This window comes from Odontesthes bonariensis, chromosome 16 (genome assembly GCF_027942865.1).
Source record: "Odontesthes bonariensis isolate fOdoBon6 chromosome 16, fOdoBon6.hap1, whole genome shotgun sequence".
NCBI lineage: Eukaryota > Metazoa > Chordata > Actinopteri > Atheriniformes > Atherinopsidae > Odontesthes > Odontesthes bonariensis.
In genome coordinates, this window is record NC_134521.1 from 14,323,807 (window position 1) to 14,340,870 (window position 17,064).

Consider the following 17,064-nt stretch of genomic DNA (forward strand, 5'->3'; position numbering starts at 1 on the left):
ATATGACAAAAAGAATAATAAAAAGCAGTGAATTCTTATATCTTGGACACTGGAATTAGTAAATGTTGGATAGTTTTGCTTGAAAATGATGAAAATGTTGATTACTTTTCAGTAAGAAAGCTCTATAACTGATACTGAAATGACCACTGGACCAAAAATCACCAAGTCTCATGCTCTGCAAAACAATCAGGATGCAGTGAAAAGCAGTTCTTTATCTGTAGTTAACTCTTTTGGCTTTGGTCTATACCAATATTCACAACTTTGCGCATTAGTCCGCAAATATGTCCAAATGTTTCAGGCACGCACGCCAATCAGGCTGAATTGATTTGAGAATCATCCCCGGTCAGCTGAATGACAGCCAGTGTAACGCGGCTCTGGTTTAACCTTATTTTGTTTAAAATAAGCCAGTATAGATGCTACTTTGTCAAAGTATTACTGAACATATCAGCACTGAACACAGCATATCCTTCACTGATAATGCGAAACTGGAAGGAAGACAGACTAAAAAGCTGCCATCACATCAGTTGTCTAAAGTAGCGAGGGAGCAGATTTACAAATATGGTTTCCGTAATTCATTTCGGACGTTAAGTTAACAAAACAATTACTGTGGCTATAGGAAGTGATTTCACGGAGTACTCAAATAACAAGGCAACAAACCAAAACAGCCACCACAGATTAATGTGCAGAGATGGAAACGTCCCCTTGAGAACAGGACAAGCCAATCAAACTGAGTGGACACAGTACAATGACAAGTGAGAGCTTTGCAGTGTGGAAGAAGAAAAACTCATTCTCCCTTTACACACTGTGTAGATCGCAAAATGAAGAAAAGGCAGTCGGTCATGTAAAAATAAAAATCAGCATAATAAAGGAATAGAAAACAAGTACAATAGTATGAGAAAATAGAGGCAAAAGGAGGCACACACAGACAAAAAATACCTTCCTTTTTGCAGGGCTCCCCATCACAGCTTAGTATTAAAGCTGCTTCAGCACATGATTAAATTATCGTGTGTGTTGGGTTCCTGTGAGATCATTGCGGACTGCGATACTGTAATAAAGAGCGAAAAAGAAACAGGATGAAGAAGGAAAAGGGGAAACATATGAGGAAGAGGAAGAGCTTCTGTACTGTAGGGTGAGAAGAGAAAAATAGGCCAAGGCTAATCCCCCACTATAGAGCTCAGCATATGATTAGTGGGGTGCTGGGGTAATTGCTAAAACCAAGTAAAATATCAGTCAAACACTGTATTATTTTCCTAGTCTAATCTTCATGACTTCATGTTTCTAACATGAACAAACCTGCACATTTTGAACTGTGGTAAAATCTATGGATTACACAAAGTGTTTAATACTGATAAGTGATCATTTTGGTGAGTAATTACTAAAGACTGGCAAAGCCTTATAGTTCCACTAAGATATAATAATACTTGTGACAATATATAAAGTGTATACAATATATAAACTAAGGAGCTGATTGTGGACTACAGAAGGAAAGCAAAAAAACAAACAAAAAAAATTTTTTTTTTAAATTAAATTTTTTTTTTTTTTTTAAACATTTAAAAAAAAAAAAAAAAAAAAAAAAGGAATATGCGCATTAGTCCGCAAATATGTCCAAATGTTTCAGGCACGCACGCCAATCAGGCTGAATTGATTTGAGAATCATCCCCGGTCAGCTGAATGACAGCCAGTGTAACGCGGCTCTGGTTTAACCATATTTTGTTTAAAATAAGCCAGTATAGACATGGCAACGTGTGAAGTTGCCATTTAGATAGAGTTGAATGTAATGAATGGGTTATAAACATGACGTTTTGGGGTAGCCTGTAACTTTCGTTTAGACTGATTTAACTTGACACTCGCCAGATGAATGGGCTCCGCCTTGTTCCCCGAACATTCTTTCTGAGAATGTTCGGGGGGGGGGGCCCATTCAGAGAATTTTGTCCCGGGCCCAGCCAAACCTGTCAGCGGCCCTGAGTGGGAGCATCACCACATGGATGGGCAGCTACAAAATACAGGACCTCTTGGCCCTAAGGAAAGTAGTCCAAACCGCTCAGCTGAGTGGACTACCAGAACAACCCTACCCGACCTGCAGGACAATGCAGGTCAAGAGCTGAGAAGATCCTCAGGCAGCCCCACCAACCCGGACACTCACTCCTCTCCCTGCTGCCTGAGAACCAACACTGAGAGGACGAGGAAAAGCTTCTTTCCCCAGGCCATCCGTCTGCTCAACAGTGAGCATTAAACTGGACTATATCACTTTCACTTTCTGTCTGTTGAAACTGTACATTTTAAATACCTTATACATTTTTTTTCATACACTGACTGTTTACACAGAGACATTTTTAAATTGTGTGTCCTATTGTGATGAGGCTCTTATATTATTCATATTTAATTTTAATTTTAATTTTATTGGAAGCAGGACAAGGAAAAATTTCACTCTACATTGTACTGTCTATGACTGCACCTTGAGGGACACTGCAGCACTCCAAGCAACATCAGAGGAGTTGGGAACCTGGCTGAGGGCAGTGGACAAGTCAGGGCTACCAGGCAAGTTTAAAGCCTGGCTTTACCAGCATGGTATCCTGCCTCGACTCCTCTGGCCACTGCTGGTCTACAATGTGCCAATTACCACCGTCGAGTGCTTCGAGAGGAAGGTCAGCTCTTTCCTGCGGAAGTGGTTGGGCCTACCACGAAGCCTCAGCAGCATCGCCTTGTACGGGAGGAACAACAAACTTAAACTACCCTTCAGCAGTCTGACAGAGGAGTTCATGGCTCCCCGAGCAAGAGAGGTGCTGCTGTATAGGGACTCCAGTGACATCAAAGTCTCCTCGGCTGGCATAGAGGTGAGGACCGGCAGGAAGTGGTGTGCTCAAGAGGCAGTCAACCAGGCCGAGTCCCGCTTGCGGCACAGCGAGCTGGTGGGAACAGTGGCAACCGGACGGGCAGGACTAGGGAGCAACCCTAGGCCTTCCTACAACAAGGCTAAGGGGAAGGAAAGGCGTCAGCTGATCCAGGAAGAAGTCCGGGCAGGGGTGGAGGAAGCCCGCTGCAGTAGGACTGTAGGGATGCGTCAGCAGGGGGCATGGACCCGTTGGGAGGAGGCAGCGGCCCGGAAGGTTTCGTGGACAGACTTATGGCGATCTGAGCCACACCGGATCAAATTCCTCATCCAGTCGGTCTACGATGTCCTCCCAAGCCCATCCAACCTCCACCGCTGGGGCTTGGCTGAGAACCCACTGTGCCCTCTCTGCCAAAAAGCTGGAACGATGGAGCACATCCTGAGCTGCTGCCCAAGAGCACTAGGTGAGGGGCGCTATCGGTGGCGCCATGACCAAGTGCTACGGGTCATTGCTGAGGCCATCAGCACAGGGATTTCCACCAGCAAACACCTACAACCAACAAGGCAGGCCATCGCCTTTGTTAGGGCTGGGGAGAAGCCACAGCAGCTCAGGAGCGAACCAGGGGGACTGCTGGCAACAGCCAGGGACTGGCAGTTGATTTTTGACCTAGGGAGACAGCTCAAGTTTCCGGAGAACATCGCAGTGACCACACTCAGGCCAGACATGGTCCTGGTGTTGGAAACAACGAGGCAAGTGGTCCTGCTGGAGTTGACTGTTCCCTGGGAAGACAGAATAGAGGAGGCCTTTGAGAGGAAGAGGGCCAAGTATGAGGAGCTGACCAGTGAATGCCAAAGCAGGGGATGGAGGACCCAATGCAACCCCATCGAGGTCGGATGCAGAGGATTCGCTGGCCAGTCTCTTATCAGGGCACTCAAGATGCTGGGACTGAAAGGACTGCAAAACAGGAGAGCCATCAAGAACATCAGTGACGCAGCAGAAAAGGTGTCCAGATGGCTGTGGATCAAGCGGGGCGATCTGTGGGCAAATGCTCTTAAGACACAAGCCGGGACTTGATCATCCCCGGCTGGGTCCCCTGGGCGAGGGTGTCTGTTGTGAGACCCGAAACACCCAGTGAACCCAGGTGTCAACACTGATGATGTGTCTTAAGTTGCACGAAACTGTATGTTAGAACTGTACGTGACAAATAAAACTATTTTGTATCTTGTATATAATAAATGCAAGTCTATGCACAAAAACTCTAATGGGGACAAATTTACCTCACTATCAATTGATTTAGTAAATTAAAACAGCAAGCTTTATACTTCTTTTAGTTGTGGAAGTATCTGGAATTTTTGTAGCCATGGCTCGATGGATAGCAATGATTGAACAGAAATATTTCACCACACAGTGGATTGCCTTGGATAAATATATTTTGCAGCAGCAGGAGGTGAAGGTTTTCAATTATCCAGGGAAATAATGGACGTAAAGTAAATGGATTCTGATAGAGTTTTGTAGTATTAGATCACAATTCCTGATGGATCACCTCTCTCTTAAATGCACAAGAAGAGAATTTGTAAAAACAGCTTTGTTTTATGTTTTTGGGTTTTTTTCCACATAAAAAAGTTAATCTACTGTCAACTTCACAAGGGTGCTGAAACTAGATAAAGGAAAATATCTAACATGTATTATTGCATTTTGCAGTAGTTTCTATAAAGCTGCTGTGAGATTCATAGACGCTCAGCTGGTCCTGATCCAGCCTTGTGATATAAACTATCGGAGGATTACTGTTTTTGTATTTTTCTTTCTTTTTTTCAAATGAAAACACACTTTACCGTGATCGTGTTGCAGTTACAAAACCCGGCAATGAGCAGCCCTCAATGTGCCTCATCAAGTCGTGCTGGCTGTTCCTGTGAAAACACCAGACCATGGTGGAACTTCAGATTACAGAGTCAGAGCTCAATCATTCAGCAGAGCTTACTGGGAGGCAGCAGTCATGATGTAAATATTGCACAACCTCCTTATCAACCTTGCACACCACATCAGAGTGCAGTCTTCCCCTTCACTTTCATCAAGTTTTGGTTTCTTCTTCTGACCATACCAGTGCATGATTTCAGCTGGTGGGAGCAAACTTTCAGGAATAAATAGCTGAATATACTGTTGGTCGAAAATAAGGAAAAGAACAGAACAAGAAGTCAGATTCAAACACCCTGGGGTCTCCACTCAGTAGATCTAAGGTTTCGGTCAGCCGCATCACAAATCAAAACAGCGGAGATGTATTTTCTGAATCTGGGAACTTGTGAAAAGAGACTCATATGTTTTGGTCATGAGTACAGTAGCTGTTGCACTAATTGCAGAGGGTTGGAGTGAATCTTGCTGAGTGGAGTACAGGGTAAGTTCAAGTAATCTCGAAAAGAGCAGATGAAAGTGAGGATAGCTTTCTTCGGGTCATCAAAGGATAATAAAGGAGAAAGAAAGACTGAACCACACTCATTACTTTATCTGTGAAAGGAAAGATTGGAAATAGTTTCCCGGTGGCTTAGTTCACTAAAGCATATGGCATGAAAGCAGCATCCCTGAGTCAGGACCAGTCTGAAACTGCTAGCCTCCTTTATCTCCCTCAGTCCAATCTGTCTGCAACTTTAAGATATGAAATAAAGCTAAATAGGGATAGTTGAAAAATAGAATATTGAAATAGGGCAAATGTTACCTTTCAAACAATGTTGGCAGGTCAGATTGGTCTAAAACATTACCAGGTTTTTAAAATAACACAGCATAATGATTCATGTAAAAATGTTTGAGGTAGCTCTAAGTTATGGACATTTGGCAAAAATATATGTAAAACACTGGAGTGTTGTGCTTTGTCAATAAAACGTGCTGCAAAGCTGAAGGAACACACAAACAAATACATTATATAAACCAACAGCAGGTTCAGGTAAGAGGAAGACAGAATGAAGGAACACCACTGTCTCCTGTTATCATTTAATATGACCGGAAGTTTCAGTTAACCAGAATCACACACATGTAATAGAAATGTGCACAGGGCTGAACAGACTCCCTTCAAGAAAAATATCTTCTTTCGAATGTTCTTCGGAGAAAATGAGACAAGGGCTTCCGTTAAAAAAAAACAACATATTTCATTGTATTAATTTTCTTTTTATAAATACTGAAAAATGAAATAGAGTGACCCAACCACCATACTAGGGTTAAATTTGTGCTTCTAAAAAAACATTACTGTAGGTCAAAGCAACACACAGCTGCCCTGCAGCTATGAACACTTTCTGCCAAGAGAAATACACGCACTCCATCAAAATTTATTTCCTACTGCACAAGCCGTGCTGCTGTCAGTGGTAAAATCCATGACAGGCTCACAGGATTTATGCCGTTTCTGCACCTGCTCTGCTTTGGAAGGTGAGAGTTGGATGAAATGCACTGTGACATGACAGCTCTTACTCTGAACAAAAGTAAGAGGGTGTTGAGAATACACTACAAAACAGTGATTCTATCTCACCCATTACGTTTATTTTTTACTTGACATATTTCATCCAGTAGTTAACAGGAATCATATCTGAGAATACTGCGGTACTCCTCTGTTAGAAACCCTCCTTTACCAAAGTTCTGTTTAAAAGAATGTGATTTTAATGCCTAAAAAGTGGCTGAAAAGTGGGGAATCATACGGTGATAGTTGAAAACATTGTGTAGGGTGAGTCTTACACAAGCATCTCTTACATGACAGTGTTCTGTGTCACAGACCAGGGAAAAAATTAGATGGAAAAAATGAAGGCAGGTGTTATTTATGTATTCCATCTACTGCCCCTAATATTTTATTTTCATGTCACCTTTCCTCTCTCCCACATATTTAGCTGCTCGTTTCCTGTCAGTGATGGCCAAGATGCTGAACTTGAGGCTTCAAAACAGAGGTCCTGAAATCAGTAAATGACGCTACTAGTGGCTGCGTCCATCTCTTGGTCTTTGTTTGCGACAAATGATCCCATGGAAAGTAGAAATTTGGACTTCTGCTCACTGTCTTGTTTTCTTGTCTTTATTTATGTATTTATTGTCAGCAGCAACATAATTGATAAGGCACCTGTTCATGAGTGACATGAAGACACACTTTATAAAAGAAGGAACAGGATTATAAAATGCAGTGGGCTCTGGTGAAACTACAGAAGATCAGGGGATCACTTACAGTAAAACAGCTTCTTCTTCTGGGGTTCATGGGCAGCATGTCTGTGCAATAAAAACGTTTTTGAGTTATTTTAGTCTGACAGCTGGGTGACCATTACCATCTGATTATCATTTCTGTAATTGGAGCCTGTCAACTGTCAGCCTCTAGTGTTAAAATAAAAGAGTGGTTGCTAACAAGGTAAGCAGTAAATTTGATTTAGATTGGCAGCCGAGTTGAGCTGCTGCACAAAACAGTGGCCAACTGTGGGAGGTTTTTGAGCCACTGCCTCTATTTAATTTTCTGAGGAGGAAGAAACAGAAAAACCTTCACCTTAGATAAAAAATTGTAGGACTCAGCCATTTGCCACTTTTTGTCTTGAGTCAGCCATCATTTCTTTATATTTTCTTTCAATGAGCCAATAGATCTCCAGGCTTTCTCCACATTTTTTGTTGAACATTGTTTTTTTTTTTGTCTCATTTTCAGTCCAGTCCTGGAACCTGATCAGTTTCAGAAGAATGTGGGTTTTTCTGTTTCTTTGTTTTTTTGTGGTTCATTAAACCACTTAATGCTGACTTAGGAATCATTCGAGCATAAAAAGCACCTAACTGAAGAGATGAAAACAGGTCTCTTTCTGCACAAGGTCTACACAAACCATTCTTAAGGAAGGGAAACGGGGAGAAAAGGTTGAGCAAGGAGTGATGAATCCTCACGAGAATCCAGACCGTAACATTATTGAAGCAGTGTGGGATCATCTTGACAGAGAGCGAAACAAAGGGCAGCAAATAGCCATAACAGAGCTTTGAAATGTCTTTCAAGAAGCCTGAAGTATTTCCGAAGACTACTTAAAGAAATGAGAAGAAAGCTAGTCTAAGAAGGATTGAAAAATGTTGTGTTGAAGAATAAAGGTGGTCAGACCAAAATTGACTTTCAAGCTTAATAAGAATTGCACATGCCTCATTAGGTTTTTGCCTCATATACTGCATTAACATCAATGTTTGCATGCGGTGTGTCAATTAATCACTTCACCTCTTTCCGGTTTCTTCGGCAATATGAAACAAAATGAGGGGGAAGGCTTTTGCACAGTCCTGTGTATAAGCACAACATACTGCTGTTTTTCAGTGTAGGTTTGAGACCAGTCTCGACTGCGTCAGTGCAGACCACAGAGAAAATTCTCCAATCTGATACCTCTAGGGTAGAATGTTACTCATCTCCTCCTGCCCACATATTTTCCAAGAAAATTAAATCATTAGCAGTGGTTGTCTCAGAGGTGCAAGTCTGCATTCCTCACCTTGACATTAGCTCCGTGGTCCCTGCGCTCAGGGTTTACATTAATGGCAAACTACCATGCTAAATTACTCATGCCCTGTGCTCAGGGTAAACTGGGCTTATTTTGTTCAATCTAAAATGTGGTATTCACAATAGTGTCCAGAGGTGGGATGCAGCAGCCACCTCATTATCAAAATCTTCATTTATCAAATTCAGCAGACTGCAAATTCTTAAATGTCAGGCCATGTGCACAGTAACAGCTGAGCAAGAGTGAAAAACTTGGCATTGTTTCCTGGTAATTGTCCCTTGTGGGAGTATATAAAGAGAAATAATGGTTCTGTTGTTCTTTGCTGGATCTGGACGGTGTAATTAGCTACAAGCTCACTGAAAACAGAGCTTCTTCATGCTGTGAAGCATTGTATCAGAGAAAATCAAACACTGTAATCCGCCAAAACAAAAGCACTTACATCAGACAACAATCTGTTGTCCAGCAACAACACGAGTCTTTGAATAATTTAGTAGACTAGCTTCTTTTTTTGCTTCCCCATTGCTTTTCAGACAGAAATCTCAATAAAACAGGTAGAATCATTGTGATGAAAAAAAAAAGTGGAGCTAAATCTATAAAACAAAATCTGAAGTTTGATGTTCAGGTCATTCTGATGTGGGTTTTTTTTGCTGTTTGTTTGTTTTTATTAAAGAAACTTCATTGCTGGCTGTGTTAGATAAAAAAGACTGATTATCGACCTGAAGCCACCTTAGTGCTTCACTAAAACACTGAGAAACAGCAATCCTGGCTTCGTCTAAAAATACGACTCTTGTTTAATCCATGTATCTACTGTAGTTATCTATCAGGTTAACGTTCTGCAACACAGTGTTTCTATGAAAATATTTTCCTTTAATGTATAGTGTTGTGTTGGTCTGTCTTTAGTGTTGCAGGAAATCCTCAAACTGCCAGGTTTGTCACTGACATGATTAGCTAATTATTTGAAAATTGATTTAAAAAAAATATTAAAAAAAGATAACAGATTTATCATCATTCAAAAACAACATTTACTGATCATGCTGAGGATTGTTTGTGGTTAAATGAACTTGGTTGGTTTTAGGATGCTGTATTGAATATTTTCACAGATTTCCATATATTACATAAATGGCTGATTAAGTAATCAGTAACATTCAGTTTTTCTTTGTACAAAGTGATGCTTATTTTGCGTAAAGTTTCTTGAACAAAATTCTGTTTTCTTCTACTATTTTACGATTAAACAATCAAGATGAAAAACAAGTTAAAGCGTAAAAAACAAAGCAAAGAAACAAAAGAAGCCATTTTTTTTTGCCTATGTTGCCAAGATAGACAGGAAATAAGGGGAGACAAGTGTGGGGAAATGCAGGAAGGGAGCAGAGGAGCCACCGCTGATGATATTTGCACTACTGCGTCAGGCTGTAAGAAAGAATTATTTTGTCTGCCAACCACTAATCTAAAGTACAGTTCTACTTTCTGTCCAGATAAAAAAAAAAAAAAACATAGGATGACAAGACTTAGCAGGCGTTGCTTTTGTTGATTTATTATGCTTCACTGCAGGTCACATCATGGCTGAACAATGTCACGCAGGCTATTCTTGGACCTTTTTACACTTCTGTGACAAAACATGCACAAAAAAATTCTAAAACCAGCAGTTGTTTGTCTTATCTTATGCATCTGTGTAATGTTGACCAAATTGTCATTTACATATCTGCTTTGTGAACACATGTGAATCAGAGCTTAAAGAACACAAATTTCTCCGGGTTGATTGCGGCACCGCTAACATACATACATATAACAGACATTTTGATAGTCGCAACACATCGAGGCCTCTGAAGACTTAAGGTGGGTGCACACATAAGGCTATATTGGTTCATTGATCATACAGAGAAACCTAGTGATGAAGAGATAATAGCTTCAGACGCTTTCATTATCGTTCGTCCTCCAGTCATTGCAAAGGTCACAACCCCTCTTGTCAGCCTCTTTCTGCCATGCAGTGGATCAATCCCGGTCAGCCCATATGATTTATTGACAGGCAGATAATGGGATATAGTCAGTCATTTTATACTGTCATTGAAAAAAACTTTGCTTTTTTTTTTTCTTCATTTCTGACAGCGTAAATCTACGATGTTACCTAAACAGAACAAGCATCAACTTCAAACTGCTCCCTTGAACAGAGATGATAGTTCAGATACAAATGGCCTGTTTGGACTCTGTAATAATGCATATTATTTACCATATTTTCCTGAACTGCATATAATGCATTTCTCTAACGCACATATCCTTTCAGATGAATTTTACAACTTTGGGTTCCTCATACAGTAAAGTCATTTCTCTTCCACTGCAGCCAGATTCTGCCCTTTTTTTTGAAAATTATCATTTGTCTATGAAGATGTCTCAAGCTGTAAGCTCTGGCCATGTTTTTTTCCCCCAAACTTTAAATTGTTCAGCCTTGGCTTCAGGCTTCACAGGCTCAGAGTTTCTCAAAATATTTTGCTTCCAGATGCCTGATCCAAGGCTCGAGTTCTCCAACAGGAACAGAAAGCTGAAAGATGGACCTGTGTGGAAGGTTATGTCTTAGACGCTGATGTTTGTTGTGCACAACAGCTAGCTGATTTCTGTATGCTTGCCCCCCCCCCCTTCCCTTGTGTGCAGACTAACATAACTTGTGCCTGCTCAATAATTCCTTCTTAATTGCCTTCCCACCTAAAATCATATATGTTGTCTCTCGAAACACATCAATAATGTATCTATCTCCAATTTATCTCTATCTATCTATCTATCTACTTATGCACTGCAGAAAATGCCCATGCTGCCAGTGCCATCTGTATCATCAGAAAGATGAGCTCTACATGCTCTTTGAATGCATTACAAACTCTCTCGAGTCTCTCCTCCTTTAAGAGCCTTTTTTGTTCTTTTTCTGAATTAATCACTGCTTTCTGCTGAACATGTGAAACATTGTACAACAAGGGATTTGCTAAAAGGGCTTGCTAAATTATTATTTTAAGATGAATCTTTGCTTACTACTGCGGTGGAACAATTCACTGCAAGGAAGAAACATTATTCTTTAAAAAACATATTATATATTGATGAAATATAGTTAGGTGTGTAGAAAGCTGCTGCACTATGTTATGGTCGGTTCTGCACGTTTGTTCACACCCAAAACAAGGATCTAAAGTTGTCATGCTTGTATGACTGCTGCAGAGAAATACTCCTGGGCCAAAGTTATTCTTTTGGATATTCTCCAACCCCAACATTTTGAAAGAATATCCTGTTTCCGAAAATCCACATCCACAACTGTAAACTCTTTGAGGCCTTTAGAGCTGACGGCTGGCAGGTTCTTTTTCAGTGATGCTACATATAGCTCAAATCTCCGGAGTGTGTCTGAAAACATGCATTGAAGAGTCTGTGTGAAGATTTTACTGGTTCTGATGAAGAATCAAACCTTTTCTAAATGAAATTTCTAAAAATACTCAAGATCACAAGACAACACGCAAGGAAATCCTCTCCCTATAGCCTGATATTGCCTACACTGTCAAAGAGGATGTTGTGACCAAACATACAAAATACATTTAGACATACCAGACATCTTATGTAACCGGCTTTATAGCCAACATGCAGGCTGGTACGATGCTTTTCTTGACAGATTCCTTCACAGGACTTTGAATCCCTTTAACGTGCACCTTCCCACTTTAATCTGTGTTATAAAGACAAAAAGGCCCCTTAGAAAAAATAAACATGAATGAATTTAAAATCTTTTAAATATCCAACTATAATCATGTTAGTAGAATAAGAGGAATATGTCTCGCAATTCTGGCTTGGTTTAAAAAGGGGTATTTATAATATAGCTCCTATTCCAACATTATTAGAATTTTATGAGCACTGTCAACTGTATTCATCATTGTTTCATTATTACCATTGAGCCGAGATTGTGCTGGATTCCTTTCCTTAAATATTAACATTAAATGTGCATTATTCATAAAGTCGTTATTCTATTTAGCTTCAGCTGCTAAAATCTAGAGGAAGCAGCTGAGATGGAAATAGTGTCTTCAAACCACAGCGTTCTACATTTATGAAGTTACCCCCATGGTACATTGTTTTCCAGCATGACATGTGAGAAAGTTTCTTATGAAAGTGTTTTATGCTTTCCAGGAATATATACATATATATACACACATATTTATATACATATATATATACATATATATATATACATACATACACATATATATATATATATATATATATATATATATATATATATATATATATATATACACACATACACATATATATATATATATACATACAGTGCCTTGCGAAAGTATTCGGCCCCCTTGAACTTTTCAACCTTTTGCCACATTTCAGGCTTTAAACATAAAGATATGAAATTTTAATTTTTTGTGAAGAATCAACAACAAGTGGGACACAATCGTGAAGAGGAATCAAATTTATTGGATGTGTCAAACTTTTTTAACAAATAAAAAACTGAAAAGTGGGGCGTGCAATATTATTCGGCCCCTTTACTTTCAGTGCAGCAAACTCACTCCAGAAGTTCAGTGAGGATCTCTGAACGATCCAATGTTGTCCCAAATGACTGATGATGATAAATAGAATCCACCTGTGTGTAATCAAGTCTCCGTATAAATGCACCTGCTCTGTGGTGGTCTCAGAGTTCTGTTCAAAGCACAGAGAGCATCATAAAGACCAAGGAACACACCAGGCAGGTCCGAGATACTGTTGTGGAGAAGTTTGAAGCCTGATTGGGATACAAAAAGATTTCCCAAGCTTTAAACACCCCAAGGAGCACTGTGCAAGCAATCATATTGAAATGGAAGGAGTATCAGACCACTGCAAATCTACCAAGACCCGGCCGTCCCTCTAAACTTTCATCTCGAACAAGGAGAAGACTGATCAGAGATGCAGCCAAGAGGCCCATGATCACTCTGGATGAACTGCAGAGATCTACAGCTGAGGTGAGAGAGTCTGTCCATAGGACAACAATCAGTCGTACACTGCATAAATCTGGCCTTTATGGAAGAGTGGCAAGAAGAAAGCCATTTCTCAAAGATATCCATAAAAAGTCTCATTTAAAGTTTGCCACAAGCCACCTGGGAGACACACCAAACATGTGGAAGAAGGTGCTCTGGTCAGATGAAACCAAAATCGAACTGTTTGGCCACAATGCAAAACGATATGTTTGTCGTAAAAGCAACACAGCTCATCACCCTGAACACACCGTCCCCATTGTCAAACATGGTGGTGGCAGCATCATGGTTTGGGCCTGCTTTTCGTCAGCAGGGACAGGGAAGATGGTCAAAACTGATAGGAAGATGGATGGGGCCAAATACAGGACCATTCTGTTGGAGTCTGCAAGAGACCTGAGACTGGGACGGAGATTTATCTTCCAACAAGACAATGATCCAAAACACAAAGCCAAATCTACAATGGAATGGTTCACAAACAAACGTATCCAGGCGTTGGAATGGCCAAGTCAAAGTCCAGACCTGAATCCAATCGAGAATCTGTGGAAAGAGCTGAAGACTCCTGTTCAAACGCTCTCCATCCAACCTCACTGAGCTCGAGCTGTTTTGCAAGGAAGAATGGGCAAGAATTTCAGTCTCTCGATGTGCAAAACTGATAGACATACCCCAAGAGACTTGCAGCAAAAGGCGGCGCTACAAAGTATTAACGCAAGAGGGTCGAATAATATTGCACGCCCCACCTTTTTTGCAGTTTTTGTGATACCTTTATTGAATCCCCTGGAACCTGTTTAGGAAAAGGTTTCTTTTCATTAAACATGCAACAAGCTAGCAATGCATGCACTTGCATTGGTAGTTTTCTGGTATTTTGTTAACATAAAAGGGCTCCTAGGGTGCACGGTGGTGGATAGCACCACCTCACCACACAGCAAGAGGGTTCCTGGTTCGAATCCCGACTGGGGCCTTTCTTCGTGGAGTTTACATGTTTCTCTCCGGTTGGTTTCCTCCCACCGCCCAAAACATGCATGTCAGGTTAATTGGTGATTCTAGATTGTCCCTAGGAGTGAGTGTGAGTTGGACAGTTGTTTGTCTCATCCGTCTCTGTGTGGCCCTGTGATGAACTGGTGACCTCTCCTGGGTGTGCCCTGCCTCTTGCCCAATGACAGCTGAGATAGGCTCCAGCCCCCCCGCGACCCGACAGTTGGATTAGGTATAAAAAAATGGATGTATGGATTGAGAAAGGGTTCCTGATTGACAGCTAAAACAAAATTAACATGTGAGAATTACTCTACTGCCAGGATAGAAGTTGCTTTAGATGTAGAAGTGCCAAGACTCAGCCATTTGATTTATTTCCTTTTAGCAACAGTGAACATCCAAACCCCTCTGAAAGTGTTGCTGCATTCCCCAGCAGCTAGTGGAATGTAAGAAGCTGAGGATGACACTGAGCTACGATTAAAAAAGCTTCAAATGAAAGTGAATTTCTACTTTGACAGATAAATCAATAAACTGTTTAGTATTCTGATAAATACAAAGATGGAACAGTAATCATTATTTATATATTTCATATAGTTTTTGAATGAATTGTTTCTCTTACTGATAGGCTTAGCAAAAATACATGTCTGATTGTTTATTATTACTATAAAGTCATCTAAAAGTATCTGATAACATTAAGTGACAGTTGAAGGATAAAGCTATCATTTCCAAATGATTGTAACCCTGCATTTAAAGTCTGATTCCATCAATATACAAAAACATGTTGGATAATAGTAGCTTGTTGACATGTTAACTGAGACATAATGAGAACTATATTGATGATTTTTAGAGTTTGACTCTTAAACAGTTATTTATCAATTCTCTGTTCAGGATTTTTAGGACTGGTTACTTTGTCTTTTTGTTTTTCATCTTGTTTTTTTTAAGTTGAATTACACCTATAATAAAGGGCCAAGAGCTTTAAAAAAAAATACAAAAACAAATCTACAATCAGTAATGTTTTGGTTTTATCAGCTAATATTTAATTGCAATACTCAACACAACATCAATATTTCATTCTATTTACGTCTTGATTATTATCATTAGTGATGCCAGTATATTGCAGCAGCACTACTTCAAACAACAGAGCAGTTTTCCACTTTGACTCAGTCCATCCAGTAAGCTGTTAACATCCGTTTGATTAAAACAAAGTCATTCTCTTTACAAGTTTCTCCGTTTCTGTCATCAGAAAACATAATGAGTCTAAAAGACTAGCAGAAATATGGCCTGTTAAGAGTACATGTTAACTGATTTTTTAATCCTAGTGTCATTTGACAAGTCATCGTATACAACAGCTGTGCTTTAATTTCACTGGACTTGCATGTGAATGTCATTCAGAGGAAAGTAACAGAAATGATCTCAGAAACAGAATTATATCGCATCATATGTTGCTTTAACAGATACTGACATGAATTTCAAAAGTTTATGTACTGCTGAGGCTGAGTATTTCTTTGTGAAATAAACAGTAAAGAAACCCCATTGGGGAAACAAAGTCAGTCTGATCAAATAGCTCAGCTGTGCAATCTCCAGAGGCCTATTTCTGAGAGCAAATGTAAACTTCTGTTCTGTGCTCCACAGTCAAGGAGGCCACAACACACCACTGAGACAAACAGCACTCACATAATCTCATGAGGCCAGTTGTGTGTGTGTATGTGTATATATATATATATTTATATATATATATGGGGATGATGATGCAGGGGTTTTATTTCAATTGTTAACCTTCAATCCAGCTACCTAATCAAGGACTGAATAAGGACCTGAATTCTGAGTAAATGCAATGAGCTTCAATTACAAGGTATGTATGTAAAATCGGTCATGCACAGAGTGCAAAGAACCAGGATTGAGAAGCACTACTGTAGAGCGGTGTGTTTTAGCTAAGAGCACCTCTTGTCCTTGGAGCAGCCACACATCTTGTGTGGAAAATGCCAGAGTCCCATCTGGGATTATTTTGAGTTAAATGGTCTGAATTCAGATTGCTGCTGAATCTTTAAGGGGATTCCAATTGGGCCGCATGAAACCACTCTGTAGCCATTGTCTCATTATACTTTCAAACATCACCCCTGCTCAGATTTTTAACGAAATGAAACAAAATAAAAATACATACTTTATGTCTAAAAAAATTTACTTACACAGCAACTGAACTTCATCAGCAGTCAAGGGGCCACTGAAACATTTTCATAGGTTGCAGCTGTTGATAGGTGTAAAGTAAGATATACCACTGCCACTTTGACTGCTATCTGCTATATAAAATGAACAATCTTGGGTTATTTAGGCAAACACTGACAAGGAATTCAATAGACAGGAAAACGGAAAGTGTACACGGTATAATAGATAGTCTAAGAGCTTGTTAACAATCTAAAATGTTTTTCAATTCATTGTAGTCTTGACAGTGATTTGCGTTGCTGGATTTTATTGTGATGATCTCAGCACTTGGTCTGTAAACAGATACCCCTTATAAAGCATCATGAAGTCGTTAAATATTATGTTTGTCCCCCTGGCAAACATTCATATTTCAGTCAGAAACATTACAGTTGTGGAGTGGAAATGTTTGTGCAGTTGTTTTAGGCAACGTACTTTAGATTCTGCTCTTAATGGTGCACCCCGTCAGTCTTCATGCAGCTCAAGATCAAACCAGCCTTGTAGTCTAAAGAGCAGCGCCCCGCACAAGCACATGTATGCCTGGGATGGGGCATAGGCACCATTTTGAGGGATGAGTCTAATAGATCAAGCAAAACAGGAAGCAGCTGTGAAGAGGACAAACAATTTGCGGTG

At 40.1% G+C, this 17,064-nt stretch overlaps 1 protein-coding gene across 1 annotated transcript; it reads left to right on the forward strand.

Annotated features, from left to right (window-relative positions):
- Nucleotides 1–1,981: 1,981 nt before the first annotated feature.
- LOC142401936 (uncharacterized) lies at nt 1,982–3,905 on the forward strand. The gene is made up of 2 exons (XM_075487387.1): nt 1,982–2,226; nt 2,411–3,905. Exons 1-2 carry the CDS (start codon nt 1,982–1,984, stop codon nt 3,903–3,905), a joined length of 1,740 nt encoding a protein of 579 aa, XP_075343502.1.
- Nucleotides 3,906–17,064: the final 13,159 nt, after the last annotated feature.

Excerpts from the sequence above, each read along its gene's own strand:
- LOC142401936 (XM_075487387.1), top strand. The coding sequence starts at position 1,982 with ATGGATGGGCAGCTACAAAATACAGGACCTCTTGGCCCTAAGGAAAGT. Across the intron at positions 2,227-2,410 it reads ATCCGTCTGCTCAACAGTGA|GACAAGGAAAAATTTCACTC; the intron begins GCATTAAACTGG and ends TATTGGAAGCAG.